Below are 15,854 nucleotides of genomic sequence, written 5' to 3'. Positions count from 1 at the left end.
ATTCTGTGTCCAGTGATTTGCAAGCTTTAAACCACTCAGCGATGTCCTTTTTTTAATTTTTTGGAATTTATAATTATCTCTGACTTTAATTAATTTGGTGCTTTTAAGTTTTGTGATGAGCAATATTTTTCACCTCTTTAGAAGAGGGTTACAAATGTATAAATAAGATTTATATTTTGTCAATTCATTTCAAATACTTAAAACATTTAAAATGTGTCAACATATACTCGAAACTTGATAAATTATAGATTAAAGGGATTTTGTGTGTACTTATTTAGACCAGAAAATAAGTGTTATAAGCTCACATAAGGTGAAACTGGGAAGAGGACGTGTTTCTTGCTTACACTCCAGATGATAAAATTTTCTTTAAACTGTAATGAAATCCAGAAAAAAAAATACTATTGTATATTACGCAAAAAAAGTAGCTGTCAGAATATGTAGCTGTCGCCAGTGTATTTTTAAGGCTTTCACTTCCAGTATTATGGTTGTAACAAAGATTTGTGTGATAATAATAAATGTCTTTGTCAAGTGATTTTTGCATACAATTTCTGCACAGATTTGTGATGATGGGAAAATTCCAATCGTAATATCTTTAAACATAATTTCAAAAATTTAATAGTTTTCTTAAATTTTGTTTGTCAGTTGACATATTAATTGGACATGATTGTAAAAGTATAAACATTACATTAATACTTGCCTCACATAAATACTTGGGTGATTTTTATACTTCCTGCTTTCAGCCTAAACATGTTAGATCTAAAGATATGTGCAGGAAAAAAACCTACTTTTTCCTTAAGTTATGACAGTAGTTTTGAGTAAATTTTCACATCACTAAGGTTGATTTAATGACATTATAAAAAGAAGTTTGAATTTATGATAAGATAAAGTTGGTCTTGTATGATCCTTCTTGGGTGAGTGGCCATAATTGCTGGTAGACATGTACTTTTCCATGGCAGAGTGATAGCCAAATCCATCAAGACTAAAAGATAGTGATAGCTGTATCCTTTGTCACTAATTGATAGCTTGGTCTTCAGTTGTCATGTGATAGCTGGAACCTTTGAATGATTGCTGGGGCCTTTGAGGCCATATAGCTGGGTCCTCCATGGTAGTGATAGCCAGGTCCTCTGAGGCCAAGTGATTATAGTCACTAAATTTGAATCACTTAACCCTGCTTGTTTTGAAAGGCTGTTTGTTACACTGAGGGGTCAGCTGAATCAAAAATTAATGCACAGACATACCATTGCAAGGTCTTTTTCCCCTCTATCAAAAAGTTTGAAAATGTATAACCAACAATATAGCCATCTTGTTACAAGTTACAAAAATGCAAACTCCATATAAAAAAATCCACATTTTTAGCTCGACTATTCGATAAGAATAAGTAGAGCTATTGCAGTCACCCGAGCGTCGGCGTCAGTGTCGGCGTCTGCGTCGGCGTAACCACTTATGTTAAAGTTTTTGTAATAGTTCAAATATTTTCAAAGTCCATTGACATATGGCTTTGAAACTTTGCACACTTGTTCACCATCATGACCCCAACCTGTAGACAGGAGGAGGTAACTCTATCAAGCATTTTAACAGAATTATGCCCCTTTTTCGACTTAGAATTTATGTTAAAGTTTTTGTAATAGTTCAAATATTTTCAAAGTCTATTGACATATGGCTTTGAAACTTTGCACACTTGTTCACCATCATGACCCCAACCTGTAGACAGGAGGAGGTAACTCTATCAAGCATTTTAACAGAATTATGCCCCTTTTTCGACTTAGAATTTATGTTAAAGTTTTTGTAATAGTTCAAATATTTTCAAAGTCCATTGACATATGGCTTTGAAACTTTGCACACTTGTTCACCATCATGACCCCAACCTGTAGACAGGAGGAGGTAACTCTATCAAGCATTTTGACAGAATTATGCCCCTTTTTCGACTTAGAATTTATGTTAAAGTTTTTGTAATACCTCAAATATTTTCAAAGTTCATTGACATATGGCTTTGAAACTTTGCACACTTGTTCAACATCATGACCCCAACCTGTAAACAGGAGGAGGTAACTCTATCAAGCATTTTGACAGAATTATGCCCCCTTTTCGACTTAGAATTTATGTTAAAGTTTTTGTAATACCTCAAATATTTTCAAAGTTCATAGACATATGGCTTTGAAACTTTGCACACTTGTTCACCATCATTATCCCATCCTGTAAACAGGAGGAGGTAACTGTATCAAGCATTTTTTTTTACTATCAAGCACTAAGAATAATAGAGCGTTGCTGTCCTACCGACAGCTCTTGTTTCTTACTTCTAAGATTGTATTTGATTTATATTTCCATACAATATTGTGATTTATTTGAAGGTTCTAAGTATAATGTTGAATCTGTTCTAAATATAAAGTTTTATCATGTTCACATATGTTGCCTTATGTCTGAAGAAGATAAGTGAATTATGTTTGAAAATTGTACGTGTCAATCTTAAAGGCCATAAACTTTCTGTTACTGGCATATCCTTAAAGAGTTTCCCTCCTGCTTTGATTCAATTCCAAAAAGCTGGAGTATACTTAAAGCAATCTTTATAGATCAGCTACTTCACAGTGTCGCCATACTTAAAGCTTGGCGTGAATATTGCAAATTAAATGTCAGTCAGAAGGATTTTAGCCTTATCAGCAGATTTTGAAATATCAAGTGACATTTAGACCGAGTGAAGAACACTGTCCTCAGTGAATTACCTGTATATACTATATAAAATCCCTCTTATCAACCTGTACAAGAGGTTGTTGAAAGAAAATCAGGACATTAAAGTTTTGTTGTTTATGTTTTATGGTTTATCTATATAAGGTAGCTTGATGTACCAAATTGACCTTATATACCTGACCTTGTAGGAATCATATTAAGCTATTAGTATAGGGACAAGCCAGCCTGCACTTATATGCAGTCTTAAAAAAGTCTAAAGTATACTGTTGGTAGCTCAATTTTTGTATTATAAAGGCCCAATATGCCCAAGAACTGCTATCTTTTTTATGAATATAAATTCTATAAATATGAATTTCTGAGGCATGTCATGTGCCTTTAATGTTCAAATCCATGGACTTTTCTGAATTAAAAGCAGGGCAAATTCATGAATCATAGTTTGTTTTTCCTCACAAATTTCAAAGTTTTTCTTGCATATATTACTTTTACCACTTTTATTTAAACAGTATATATTAATGTATATTGATTTTGATAAAAAGGTTGAGGCTTATATGGAATAACTTAAAGTACTACTGGTGCTCTAGTGCTAAATTTATTAGTTTATGCATACCCTTTTCATGTATTATTTGTCACTTTATAATTTGTTATTTGTACTTACTTATTTAAACCAATCATCATACATTTCTTTTGTTTTCTTTACAGTTATGCTATATCAGACGAGGCGTACAGATCTATGCGTGACCGCAACTTGGACCAATGTATCATAATATCCGGTGAAAGTGGTGCTGGTAAAACAGGTACAGTGTACATAATGTTACATGTACATCATTTAAACTTACCAGTTTTACAGTCTAATGCTGACCATGACCTATAACTCTTGCAGAAATTTGTACTGAATAACTTACAGAATTCCTAGAGCAAGATTTAATTCTTTAATTACTGAGGGTATTCCCTTGATTTTATAAGCATGTTTTCGGGATCATAATTGTATGACACTGTCCGAGACAATTAACTGTGGCACAAATAATCGCTGTATAATAGACCATTTTGAAACTTCATCATTAGTATGTGACACATACCCAGAACTTATATAATATCCCAAACCATTTAAATATTCATTTAGATCATCACACATGACTTCAGGGTAGTCTTACAGGTGATCAACCAAGACCTTTAACTCTAGCATTGATTTTCAATGCAGTTTAGTTATTGCCCTTTATGAACTTGAACAAATTCTTATGTTACCCATCACAGAACATTCTAGTGTGCTGTTGTGTGCAGGGACTTTTGAAAATTCATTTTGATTGGACTTTTAATATTCAGTACATTTTACCTTAAGTATCTATTCCCCTTCCTCCTCCTTTACTATTGGCCATTTAATTACCATTTTTACATACTTTTCCTCCAAAATAGACTTGACATCAGGTTCCTTATTCCATTTTGCCCAGACACCGAGCTATTTTCTTTGGACACTTTTCCATTGTTTTGATAAAATGCGGCAATTATTTTTGTTGTTTGCCTATTTTGAAAGTGTTTTCTAATATTCTCAAAAAACAATTACCAAACAAAATAGATTTTCCCCTATACTCAACTAGTAGTAGTGGAGTTTTGGGGGATACAGTTTTATTTGAATTGTTAGGTTTACGCAGTATATGTATGAACAAAACTTAAGTAATGTGTGAGGTCATGACCTGAGCTTGTATGATTAACTGTATCTATATAAGGATTAACTTTGTGAGCTACTGTATTAGCTTATCACAACATGCTTTTAACTCCCTTAATCTGGTTAAAGTAACTGCACTGGGTTATAATTTTCTCAAAGATGACTCAATGTACAAATAAATAGATTGAAAGAGTTTGCTTCTGATCTATATATCTAATAACTGTTAATCTGTATGTCTGTTAATCTGTTTGTCTGTTCATCTGTCTGTTAGTCTGCTGATAAGTCAGTAGTTATTGTCCAATCTTGCTTATTGGTGGTCTTATTATACTCTCATTACTGAATTGATAAAGATTCATTAAAATTGAATTGCATGTAGATGTACTTATAAATTGGAACATTCCATTAGTAATTTTATGTACTTCACTATCAAAATACATGTACTGATTTTGAAAAGTCAAAGGTATGAAATAACTGAAAGAACTTTTCAGGTAAGACTTAATATATAAGACCAATTTTCAGCTTCATGTCACAACATTTTGTATGTAAAATTATTATATTATATTTATAGAGGCAAGTAAAGTGATAATGCAGTATGTTGCTCAAGTATCTGGTAAAGGGAGAGAAATTGATCGGGTAAAGGAACAGCTTCTACAGTCAAACCCCGTACTAGAAGGTAATTACTGGAGTTGTAATAATGTAAATTATTAATTTTTATCTGTAGGGGGTTCCATTCACTCATTGTTACTAGCCCATCTTGAAGTTTATTTGCTTGAAACACAAAAAAGTTAGTGCACTGTAAAATGCATTAAATGTCATTTAAATGTACAAAAAGCTTATAACAGTAAGATGTATTATGATATTAATATAGAGTTGAGTTTAAAGTAGATCATAAATGAATGAAAGTAAACAATAAATACCATCCATGAGAGTTGTTCTTATCAAATATCAACTTCAAACCACATGTTTTTTACCACTGTAGGTATGAGCTGCACAAGTAGCGTCCAACTTTACATGTGAGAAAGCTGTCCAGCTAGCTTACGGAATGTTGGTGGTTCTACTCGGGTGCCCATTTAGGCCTGAAATAATGTTCAGAAGGGCACCTGAGGTCTTCCTCCACCAGTAAAGATGGAAAGTCGCCATATGACCTATACTGTGTTGGTGCAATGTAAACCAAACCAAAAAAAGCAAATATTAACCATACAAATAACTTTATAGAACAGAACAGAAACTTTATTTCTTGGTTTAAGCATAAAAAGCTCATCACCATATTACAAATACAACATATAATACATAAATCTAAAGTATAGGCTATGTGCTTAAAATAGAACTAAAACTCCATTTTTAGATTGATTCTCTCATATACTCCTTTTTTAACGTGAGCATTTCAAATGCTTGAGATCTTATATCATAGCAGTGAGTATAAAGTTTAAAGTGATTATCTTTTATTTCAGCGTTTGGTAATGCGAAGACTTTAAGAAACGACAACTCTTCAAGATTTGTAAGTATTGGATTTCGTACTATACATTGGCTCTATTTCTGATGACAAAGGCTTATCACTGTCCAGCAAATTTAGGGTATTAAAACAATGTTCTGTATTCAAAACAAGACAAGTCCATTACAAAAATTGCAGGGTATGGGTTAATCTTTGTAACAATGATTCTTGCAAAAGAAATCAAATTTTGTTTGTTCTCTAGAGTTATTTGATGAATAGTTTTTAAATTTTCTGTCCTTACAATAGTTCTTTAGAATTAATAGATGAATGGTCTTTAAATTTTCTTTATTTACAATAGCAAAACAATTTTACAAGAATAAAATTTACTTTAAAGTTCAGAATTTTGAATTATATCATATCAAGGGCGTGTACAAAATGGGTTTTATTTTCAGGGAAAGTATATGGACATAGAGTTTGATTTCAAGGGAGATCCTATTGGAGGTGTTATCACCAATTGTAAGTTACATCTTTATAACACATATTTATTGTAATTTTAAGACCTAATGTTGTGCAACATATCTCTAATTGTGTGGCTAATTAATGGTAAACAATAGATTTATTCACTTACATTAGATTAAATGGCCATTGCCTTTTGTTCACTAAAAGAAAATATACGAACAGGGCCTCCAATTCATTTTGGGTAGAATGTTTGTCCGTCAGTCTGTCTGAAGTTGTGAGCAGATCATCAATTTGGTATTCTTTCATGCACTAATTTTGAAAATCATAGAGAAAAGGTGAAGGTCACATGTAGAAACTTTCACAGGTGTTTCTATGTAATATTATATCTTCTTTCACTATTTTTAGAAATTGGTTATTCAAGAAGCCAAAAGATTGACATAATACTTGAGGGCCTTGGTAAAAAATACTGCCATATGACTTAACATTTGCCTCACATAAAAAAAGATTATTTGTGACCATTTTAAATTGTGGAAGAAATTCAGTTTAGTTCTTGTTCACCCCTTTTATAACTATTTTACTGCCAGTGAATTTGTGGTTTGAAGTATCATGTATTAACTATATATAGCATAGTAGATTTAATTGATTATGTAGGGGGAAAAATCCAGAGCTTGAACTGCCTCAAACCGGTTTAAAATTCTCTTACGTGACTGAAAGTATCATTTGACTTTTCAAACATGCTTACTTGTGCTGTAATTAATTGTGAATTATGAACACTATATTACCTTGCCAGCTCATTATTTTTGAATTTATATACTAAAATATAAAATTACATACTAAACATGAAATTTATTTTTGATTTTTATTTGCTTTTCTAATTTCAGATTTATTAGAAAAGGTAAGCTTTGAACTAAAATTTTATCTTTCTATGAGAAGAGATGTAATTTATATAATTATCCACGTCTCGGCCCTTCGGTCTTTTGAGCGAGTTCTGCTGGGGTCACAGCTATATATTCTCATATGACACCAGTACTGATTAGAAGTACTGGTTAGTACTGGGAAGTTGACTTGAGAGTGGTTAAAGGAACTCCACTGAGGTCTGATTTGAGTGAAAAGCTTTGCAATGTTTTTCAATTTTGGGTCATTTCGGCAATTAAAATAATTGTTGGGATTAAAATAATTATTCTGGAAAAACAGAGAGAGGAAATGATCTGAAATTTTGTCTAGTAGTTATTAGTCTAAACTACATCAAAAAGGAGATTGATCTTGAAAAATTAGTTCATAAAAAACCTCTGTGGAGTCCCTTTAAGATAATTTAAAAGATTTTTTCACTGTTTAACTTATATTAATAATATATAAACTGAGGTTATTCATGAAATATGAAACTGTATAAATAGATGTCTGGAAATAAGAATACTGTGTCAAGGTTTTGCAATAGTATTTTAATCAATGGTTTTTGAAAAGATTACAATATACATGTATATGATATATATTGAAGCCCAAGATGCTTCAAGATTTTGTAATGATACAAACCATTACAAAACATGATGCAAACCATACACTTATATATTTTTTTAATTCATTAAATTTATTGATTGTCTTAGTTAAATAATGAAATAGTTTCTAATTATCTTAGTTAAGTTAAATAATGAAATATTTTCTTACTATGAATATGTAAATGCAGTAAATGTTATTTTGTGATATTACAGTCAAGAGTGGCATCACAGATACCTGGGGAGAGAAACTTCCACATTTTCTACCAGTTACTGGCTGGGGCTGATCCAACTTTCTTAGGTAAGGTCTTGATATGACATCATTTGTCAGCTTACTTTGTCAATTGCTGACAAATTGTGTTTCTGACAATCTGTGTTTAGACAACTGCAAGATTTTCATTGTTTTGTCTTATATGCTTTAATACATTTTAGCTTTTTTCAAACATTTGCATTTCTTTCTATCTTTAAGTAGTGAGTTCCATTTCTCAATCAATAAAAACAGAAATACATGATCATATGTCTGCAAATGCTGTGTTAAACAGACATACACAAATGAAAGACTGATATTAAAATTTATTCATATTTTTAGTGTATGGACATTTGACTCTTTTTAGCACACATTTTGCACTTATAATAAAAATTCAAGTGTCAGTTGGGTTAGTATCAAAAGTCTTTTACACTTAAGGGGTAAACAAGTTTTCTGAAATATGATAAAATATCTATGAGATTTAAGTATATCATGATTTAAGAAACATATTTAGCATTCATTTCTGTAAAGAACTATTTTTAACCAGGTTTTCAACGAAACCGGGTTATTGTAATGCCGAAGTCGGCGGGCGGGCAGGGCGGCGTGGCGGGCGGGCGGGCAGGGTGTCAACTTTTGGTTTCCGCTCAATAACTTTAGTTTGCTTTGGCCTATTGACACCAAACTTGGTGTGTAGGTAGCTTATATCAAGAGGCAGCTTGGGATTGCTACCCAGGTGTCTGTGATCAAAGGTCAAGGTCACTGTTACTAAAAATAGAAATTCAGTTTCGCTCAATAACTTGAGTTTTTGCTTTGACCTATTGACACCAAACTTGGTGTATGGATAGCTTATATCAAGAGGCAGCTTGGGATTGCTACCAAGGTGTCTGTGATCAAGGTCAAGGTCACTGTTACTAAAATAGAAATTCATTTTTCGGCTCAATAACTTAAGTTTGGTTTGGCCAATTGACACCAAACTTGGTGTATGGATAGCTTTTATCAAGAGGCAGCTTGGGATTGCTATCCAGGTGTGCTGTTGTCAAGGTCACTGTTTCTGCTCAGTAACTTGAGTTTGCTTTGGCCTATTGACACCAAACTTGGTGAATGGATAGGTTATATCAAGAGGCAGCTTGGGATTGCTATCCAGGTGTCTGTGATCAAGGTCAAGGTCACTGTTACTAAAAATAGAAATTCAGTTTCTGCTCAAAAACTTGAGTTTGCTTTGGCCTAATGACACCAAACTTGATGAATGGGTAGCTTATATCAAGAGGCAGCTTGGGATTGCTACCCAGGTGTCTGTGATCAAGGTTAATGTACATGTATTTAGTTTTCATGTTATAACTTGAGTTTGCTTTGACCTTTTGACACCAAACTTGCTAAGTGGCAGCTTTGGATTGCCACTAAGATATCTGGGAGTAAGTTCAAGGTCATTTGCTTTCAATAGAATTTTCAGCTTCTACTCAATAACTTCAGTGCTTTTCGACTTATTGATTGCTGTCACATCAAAACTTGGTCGTTGAAAACCTGGTTTTCGTCGCATTGCTGCGCTTCTTGTTTTGGGTAAATTTTTCCTAGATATCATAATAACATGTTACTTAGTTACTAAATATGCAATTAAATGTTCAACATAAATGTCATTTTCATGCTATTACTCTACATTTTTAAAAAAGTATTCTATAAATATGGTTTCCTCCTGAAAAAGTTGCATATTAAATTGTTTATATATATTAAATCATACAGTGTAGGTGTTAAAGTTTACATGGAACTCTCTTAGGATATAGAGCTACCATGAGAGGAAAATTTAATAATTTTTGTATCATAAAAACTGGTTGAAGAGGAGTTTTCATGAAGATTAATGTTATGATTAAACAATTTTATATCGATTATAGAAATATGAAAATATGAAAAAATATTCAATATCATTTATTTGAAATGAACATTTATAGCATGTTATATTTTAATTTAGCATCGTGATAGCTTAGTTTATTGATCAAATAGGTTGTTCATTCTTAATTTCAACTGTTTCAAGTCCTTGGCATGGCATATAAGTTACCATGGGGATATGTTTGAAGATAAATATTTATTTTGCCAATTTTTCTCCACCATATCTATGAGAAGAAGTTGTCAGTTAAGGTACTGGTACAGAATCCAGGAACCCACGTTAGGTAACTGTCTGCTGGTATGTGTGGCAGTATTATTGTTACATGAAGCAGTGGCATAGTGTTAAAGTAGTTAAAATAAACTATAAGCTTTTTATTTTTATAATCAAGCTTAAATAATTTTAAATTTGTTATTATATCATTGTTACAAATCATTATCATATGAACAACAAGCTTAGAAAATATTAACATGTAATGTCAGCTTTTAATAATTGAATGAATGATTGTTGTTGTTGTTTTTTTCTTCAAAATGCTAGGATCATTTAGTTGGATAGCATTGGTATTAAAGCATGGGAATATATCACTCATATATCCATCCGTCCGTCCATCTTATGTTACACCTAAAGGGTGGCTATATATACAATATTGCACAGTCAGGAGGTCAATATGGAGAATGATAATCATTATTTAGTGATGTCAGTCATCAGAAAATGTTTAACTGTTCTTGAGACTATTTGCTCACTGGCAATAGGAAATGTAACATTTTGAGCAAAATGGTCAAATAAAATGGCAGCATATTTCGAGAAATTGTCTCTCGTCTTACTAGCTACATTTGCCAGTACTTTTTACACCATGCCTGTTTTATAAGAATTGTTTTCATTTGGAATACTGCAAGTTCAACCTTGATAAATAAAATTGTCTATGTTTGAACTAAATGGCAACATAGATTGTCGACAAACATTACGTTTCTTAGTTCATATGTTAAATTTTTTTTTAATTAATTTACCTTTGAATAAGGCTGACATCCGAGGATTTCTAAGGATTAGTGTTAATATGGCCACCCTGAAGTGTTCCACTATTATATCATATAATTTAACAATGTCTCCCATCAGTGTATATATATATATTATATATAATTATAAATACAGCATGCATTATTTCTCCCAGCGGTATTTATGTAGAATTAAAGCACAGACACATTATTTCTGCACAGCTAGATCAATACTATGTTTTACCCAGATCATTAATATTCTGTAATATGAATATCAAATTCATATTCTATAATGGATATCAGATTCACTTTATGTTTAGCTCATGTTTTCATATTATATATCAGATCTATTTCACTTTACACATACCTATTGGTGATAATAATGTTTTAAACACAGGACTATATTTTACATTATAATACTGCATATTTGTAATATTCAATTTTCATTGGATAATCTTAAGGGCGATATTTCCCATATTCACAGCTGTGAACACAAGTGAAAGAATTGAGAAGTATTATAAAATTGGTTTATAAAGATTTTGAAACAGTTATATGACCATGTGTATGAGGTTGTTTGCTATACAGTCTATAACTGGTAAAATGGGATTTCAGTAACAAAATAGAAACATTGGTTAGCCAACAGTGTTACCCAGATGAGGCCTCAAAACAAAACAAATCAAAAATATTGGTTAGCCAACAGTATAGAGCCTGGTCAGACTGAATTGATGTGCATGATGGCCTGGTACTATACTGTTATTGGCATAGGTCTGATTTTATGGTTATAAGAACTTACAGGGTTAACAACGAATATTTATAATGTGTTATATTTGTGTATGTCTTAGCTAGAGTAGGCTAATAAAACTAAATATAGATTAATTACTGATTAATGTATTGCATAACTTTATTTCATAATGACTGAACTATTGTTTTTGATATTATTATAACATCTACATGTATCTTAACATTTGTCTCTATATATAATATGTTAATAATTATAAAAGTGTATGAAAATTCCATATAAATATACATTTCTGGGTCATGACAAATCATTTGGTTTTGCTTTATGATTATATATACTTGTTGATTTAATAACAGATCATTCAGTTTTACAACAACATACTGTACTTTCGGTTATATTTTTTATTTCAGTTGTTGACATAATATTTCAGAATCTAATTAAAATGAGCCGCGTTACGACAAAACCAACATAATGTGATTGCAACCAGCATGGATCCAGACCAGCCTGCGCATCCGCACAGTCTGATCAGGATTCATGCTGTTCGCTTACAGACCCTATAACAAGTAAAGAAACTGATAGCGAACAGTATGGATCCTGATCAGACTGCGCGGAAGCGCAGGCTGGTCTGGATCCATACTGGTGGCAAACCCATTATGTTGGTTTTGTCGTGACGGGACTCAAATGTATTAATTTACATTGAGTAACTGAAGGTATAGAAATTTCTAGGGTTCATTATTGTAAATCAGTGTTGAGAATTAATGTTTGTCACAATAGATTTGTTAAATTTCACCCAAATTTTGAATGTATATATCAATAGCTCACTTATGCACATAAAAAATTTAATTGTATTTTATAATGATGAAGAATTATGTATATAAATATATATAAAGTAACTTTTTTCTTTACTTGCGTAAGATTTGAGTGCAAAGATTCTAATGGTTGTAGTGGTGTCATATGCTGATATTAATTTAGTCATTTGAATCATAATTTAAGTTTCGTCATATTGTACATTTTGAATATGTCATGTTCATCTTGAAGACTTTACAAGATATTCACAATGTGTAAATCATATAGTCACTGTATTGTACTAATGGTTGATGTGTTTTCATTACCTCACAGAAACATTGAAGCTGTCCCCCAAACCAGAGAGTTATGGTTTCCTGAACAAGAGTGGTTGTATAACAGTGGACACCATTGATGATGCCAGAGAATTTAACCTAGTCAAGGTAATTAAGTCTTTTGTTACTACCTACAGTCGTTTTCTCATTTAACATGGAAAAGGCCTGAGCCTCTTGATTTTGAAAAAAAGTATCGCTTACGTTGCTTATTAGGGATGTAAGTTCAGATTTTGGGAAATCTGCATGATTTTACAAATAGCTTTCATTTGGGAGAGCCCTTTTAAAGGTCTCTGTTATATATGGTGAAAAAGTATCAATGGTCTTTTATCAGTGTTATGGATATTAAGTTGAAAGTTTAAAGTAAGTCATTAAACAACAGTATACTTTTGGCAAAGGTTAATCACTTTTGGCTACGTAAGTCTTGATACAAGCCTGTGCCCCCAGTATAAAATCAGTGTCGGAGGTTAAATTTCAAACTTAGATCTCAGGCACATAATTGGTCAGAAATCAGCACAAAGTCTACTCTAACCAGTGGAAATCCTGAAATTTGAGATGGAGCTCCGAAAAATGTTTATAACCTTGAGGCCAGGAAATTTAACATAAAAAAATATGTAGACATCTGTTTATTTGTGCATATTACATCCAGAGTTAATTAGTTGTATGTCTGAATTATTTGTGAAATCTTAATCTAATCTTTCCAGAAATGTATATCAAACAAATTTGAGCAATCTAAGCATATAAATGTTTTGTTAAGAAATTATCAACATATATAAATTATTCTGAAAAATGAAAATTTTATGAGAGCCATGTGTGTATTAATGTTTGAGACTAGCAAAAGTTGAATGGAAAATTTTCTGTTTTCTCATTTATACAGACTGGTATGGAAGTGATAGGATTTTACCGAGCGGAGATAAACGAAGTATTCCAACTGGTGGCAAGCGTATTGAAGTTAGGGAACGTAGAGTTTTCACATCGTAGTAACTCTGATGGTACCGACGGCTGTGATATAGCCAGTACTCAAGGTATAGTTATGATAAAATTGAGAATAACAGAATCCCTATAGAACGCACAAAAGGCCAAGTTAATTGAGATATACTGAAAATCATCTGTGACTATCAATATTTACCAAAAATCAACTGTAAGTTCATATTTACAAAAAAGACATCTGTAACTATTGGTATTTACCATAACTCATCTGTAACTATAGATATTTACCATAAATCAATTGTAATGATTTAGGTAGTCATGTTATTATCCAAGCTTTGCAAAAAGTTATTTACTGATAATTATTTTTTTACATTGTAGAGCTGGAGGATGTTGCTAAAATTCTAGGCTGTATGGAACAAAATCTTAAAAGTGCTCTAACACAAAGAACTGTAGAAGTTAAAAGAGAAAAAGTCAAGACAGATTTCAGTGTTGCTGGGGTAGGTATTTATTACAGTCTAGAAGAAGTTTTTTCAAGAAGAAGCCTTTTTTTTTTTCAAAAACAAAGATAAACATCTGTCTTTTGTTACAGAAGAAAGCACTATTCAAGATATAATATGCCATTCAACAGGTCTTACTTGTGTAGTTTGATCTTTTTGAAAGTTATTGAAATATGTATCTTTTAGTATAGGAATGTTCATTTATTCGAGATTCAAATTGTGAGCAGCAGTGTGGCCCAGCCAAATACATCTACAACTCAAACCCTAGTCAGACATTACATTTTTGTCAATCTGTGACATTTAAATTAAAGACACAATTTTCTTTTAATCTGATTTTATATGTATATTTGTATGTGTTAAATACATTACATATTTTGATTTTTCTTTCCCCACAGGCTGTGTATGCGAGGGATGCGTTATGTAAGGCGATATACAGTCGACTGTTCTCCTGGCTTGTACAGAGAATTAATGATAGCATTAAAGTAAAAACTGAACAGACCAAGAAAGTCATGGGTGTGCTTGATATTTATGGATTTGAAGTCTTTGAGGTTTGTAAACTTACAGTATTTTGCTTACAGTATTTCACATAGCTTCAAGATACTCATGCTACCAAACAAGTCTTGTGTATTTCTTATTACCATATTTGACAATGCATAGATGAAAGTACATCTTGATTTTGATCTAGTGAAAATGAATTTACATTATGTAAACTCAGTGAAAAAGGATTCAGCCAAATTGTTCATAATTGTGGGACAACAATTTGGTTTTAAGGAGATTTGCCCTTGAAATGTTCAGGCTTGTTTCTAAGTAATTGAAACTTGTTTTCCTCTATATTAATATCTGTGACATCAGATGACTTAACATTGGTCAGTTTCAAGTACTGTGAATTCTATTAATTTTGTGGGCTCAAAATTTCGTAGTTTTGTCACAATGAACATTTTGTGGGTACTTAAATTTGTAAACTATTTATTTTCCAAAAGGTAAAATGTAAATAATGTGATGTAAAATAATCTTACCATGGTAGATTTATAAAAACACCATGGTCATAGTCCTTGATTGTTAATTGCTACACATCCAATTAACAAGGTGTTAAATGAGCCAAACTGGCTGCTATAATGATAAACAAGTTTATATTATATAATTCAGACAAACAGATATGAACAGTTTATCATCAACTATTGTAATGAAAAGCTTCAACAGATCTTCATAGAACTGACACTGAAGGAAGAACAAGAAGAATATATCAGAGAGGTTTGTTTTGTTTAGTTTTTAAGCTCAATTATTTTATTAAAATAATATATTTTTTTGCAATCACCCTTCTGTGATGAATCTGCATCTCGATCATAGATTTAAATATCTTGTAAACTACAAGGTTAAACGCTGCCAAACTTTAGATGGCAAATTAGGCTAAGTAGTTTAAATATGTTCATTTTGTGCTCATGAAAATTTGATGGAATATAGTGGACATAAGTAGGTTTGTTAAAACTCGAGTCAGATGTACGTTTTAAACTTCATACTATTAAGTACTTGTCACCATAAGATGACCTCTTAGACTAAGTTAGATAACTCTGATTTATAATTTATGTATATTATCAAATTTCTGCAAGTATCTTAATACAGCTTGACTATTGTAGATGTATATAAATAATGTAGCAATAAAAAAGTCCCACAATACTGTGTTTTAACCCTTGACCTGCTGAATTTTAGTAATGGATTTTTCCAGACTTGAATTTGG

General features: G+C 31.8%; 1 protein-coding gene across 11 annotated transcripts in view; it reads left to right on the top strand.

Moving 5' to 3' along the window:
* LOC132739799 (unconventional myosin-Ia-like) overlaps positions 1–15,854 on the top strand; it is a 113,379-nt gene that overhangs the window by 52,666 nt on the left and 44,859 nt on the right. For all 11 annotated transcript variants that reach the window (XM_060727594.1, XM_060727595.1, XM_060727593.1 and 8 more), the window contains 11 exons: positions 3,382–3,476; positions 4,911–5,015; positions 5,794–5,840; positions 6,227–6,290; positions 7,115–7,128; positions 7,940–8,024; positions 12,697–12,803; positions 13,570–13,717; positions 14,001–14,119; positions 14,515–14,667; positions 15,266–15,370. In XM_060727594.1, coding sequence (XP_060583577.1) covers positions 3,382–3,476; positions 4,911–5,015; positions 5,794–5,840; positions 6,227–6,290; positions 7,115–7,128; positions 7,940–8,024; positions 12,697–12,803; positions 13,570–13,717; positions 14,001–14,119; positions 14,515–14,667; positions 15,266–15,370 — 1,042 coding nt within the window. The remainder of the gene's footprint in view (positions 1–3,381; positions 3,477–4,910; positions 5,016–5,793; positions 5,841–6,226; positions 6,291–7,114; positions 7,129–7,939; positions 8,025–12,696; positions 12,804–13,569; positions 13,718–14,000; positions 14,120–14,514; positions 14,668–15,265; positions 15,371–15,854) is intronic.

The sequence above is a fragment of the Ruditapes philippinarum genome, unplaced genomic scaffold (assembly GCF_026571515.1).
Source record: "Ruditapes philippinarum isolate M1 unplaced genomic scaffold, ASM2657151v2 ctg232_1_1_1_1, whole genome shotgun sequence".
NCBI classification, from domain to species: domain Eukaryota; kingdom Metazoa; phylum Mollusca; class Bivalvia; order Venerida; family Veneridae; genus Ruditapes; species Ruditapes philippinarum.
The sequence above is the reverse complement of the archived record's forward strand: the minus strand, read 5'-3'. Positions and strand labels throughout refer to the sequence as shown.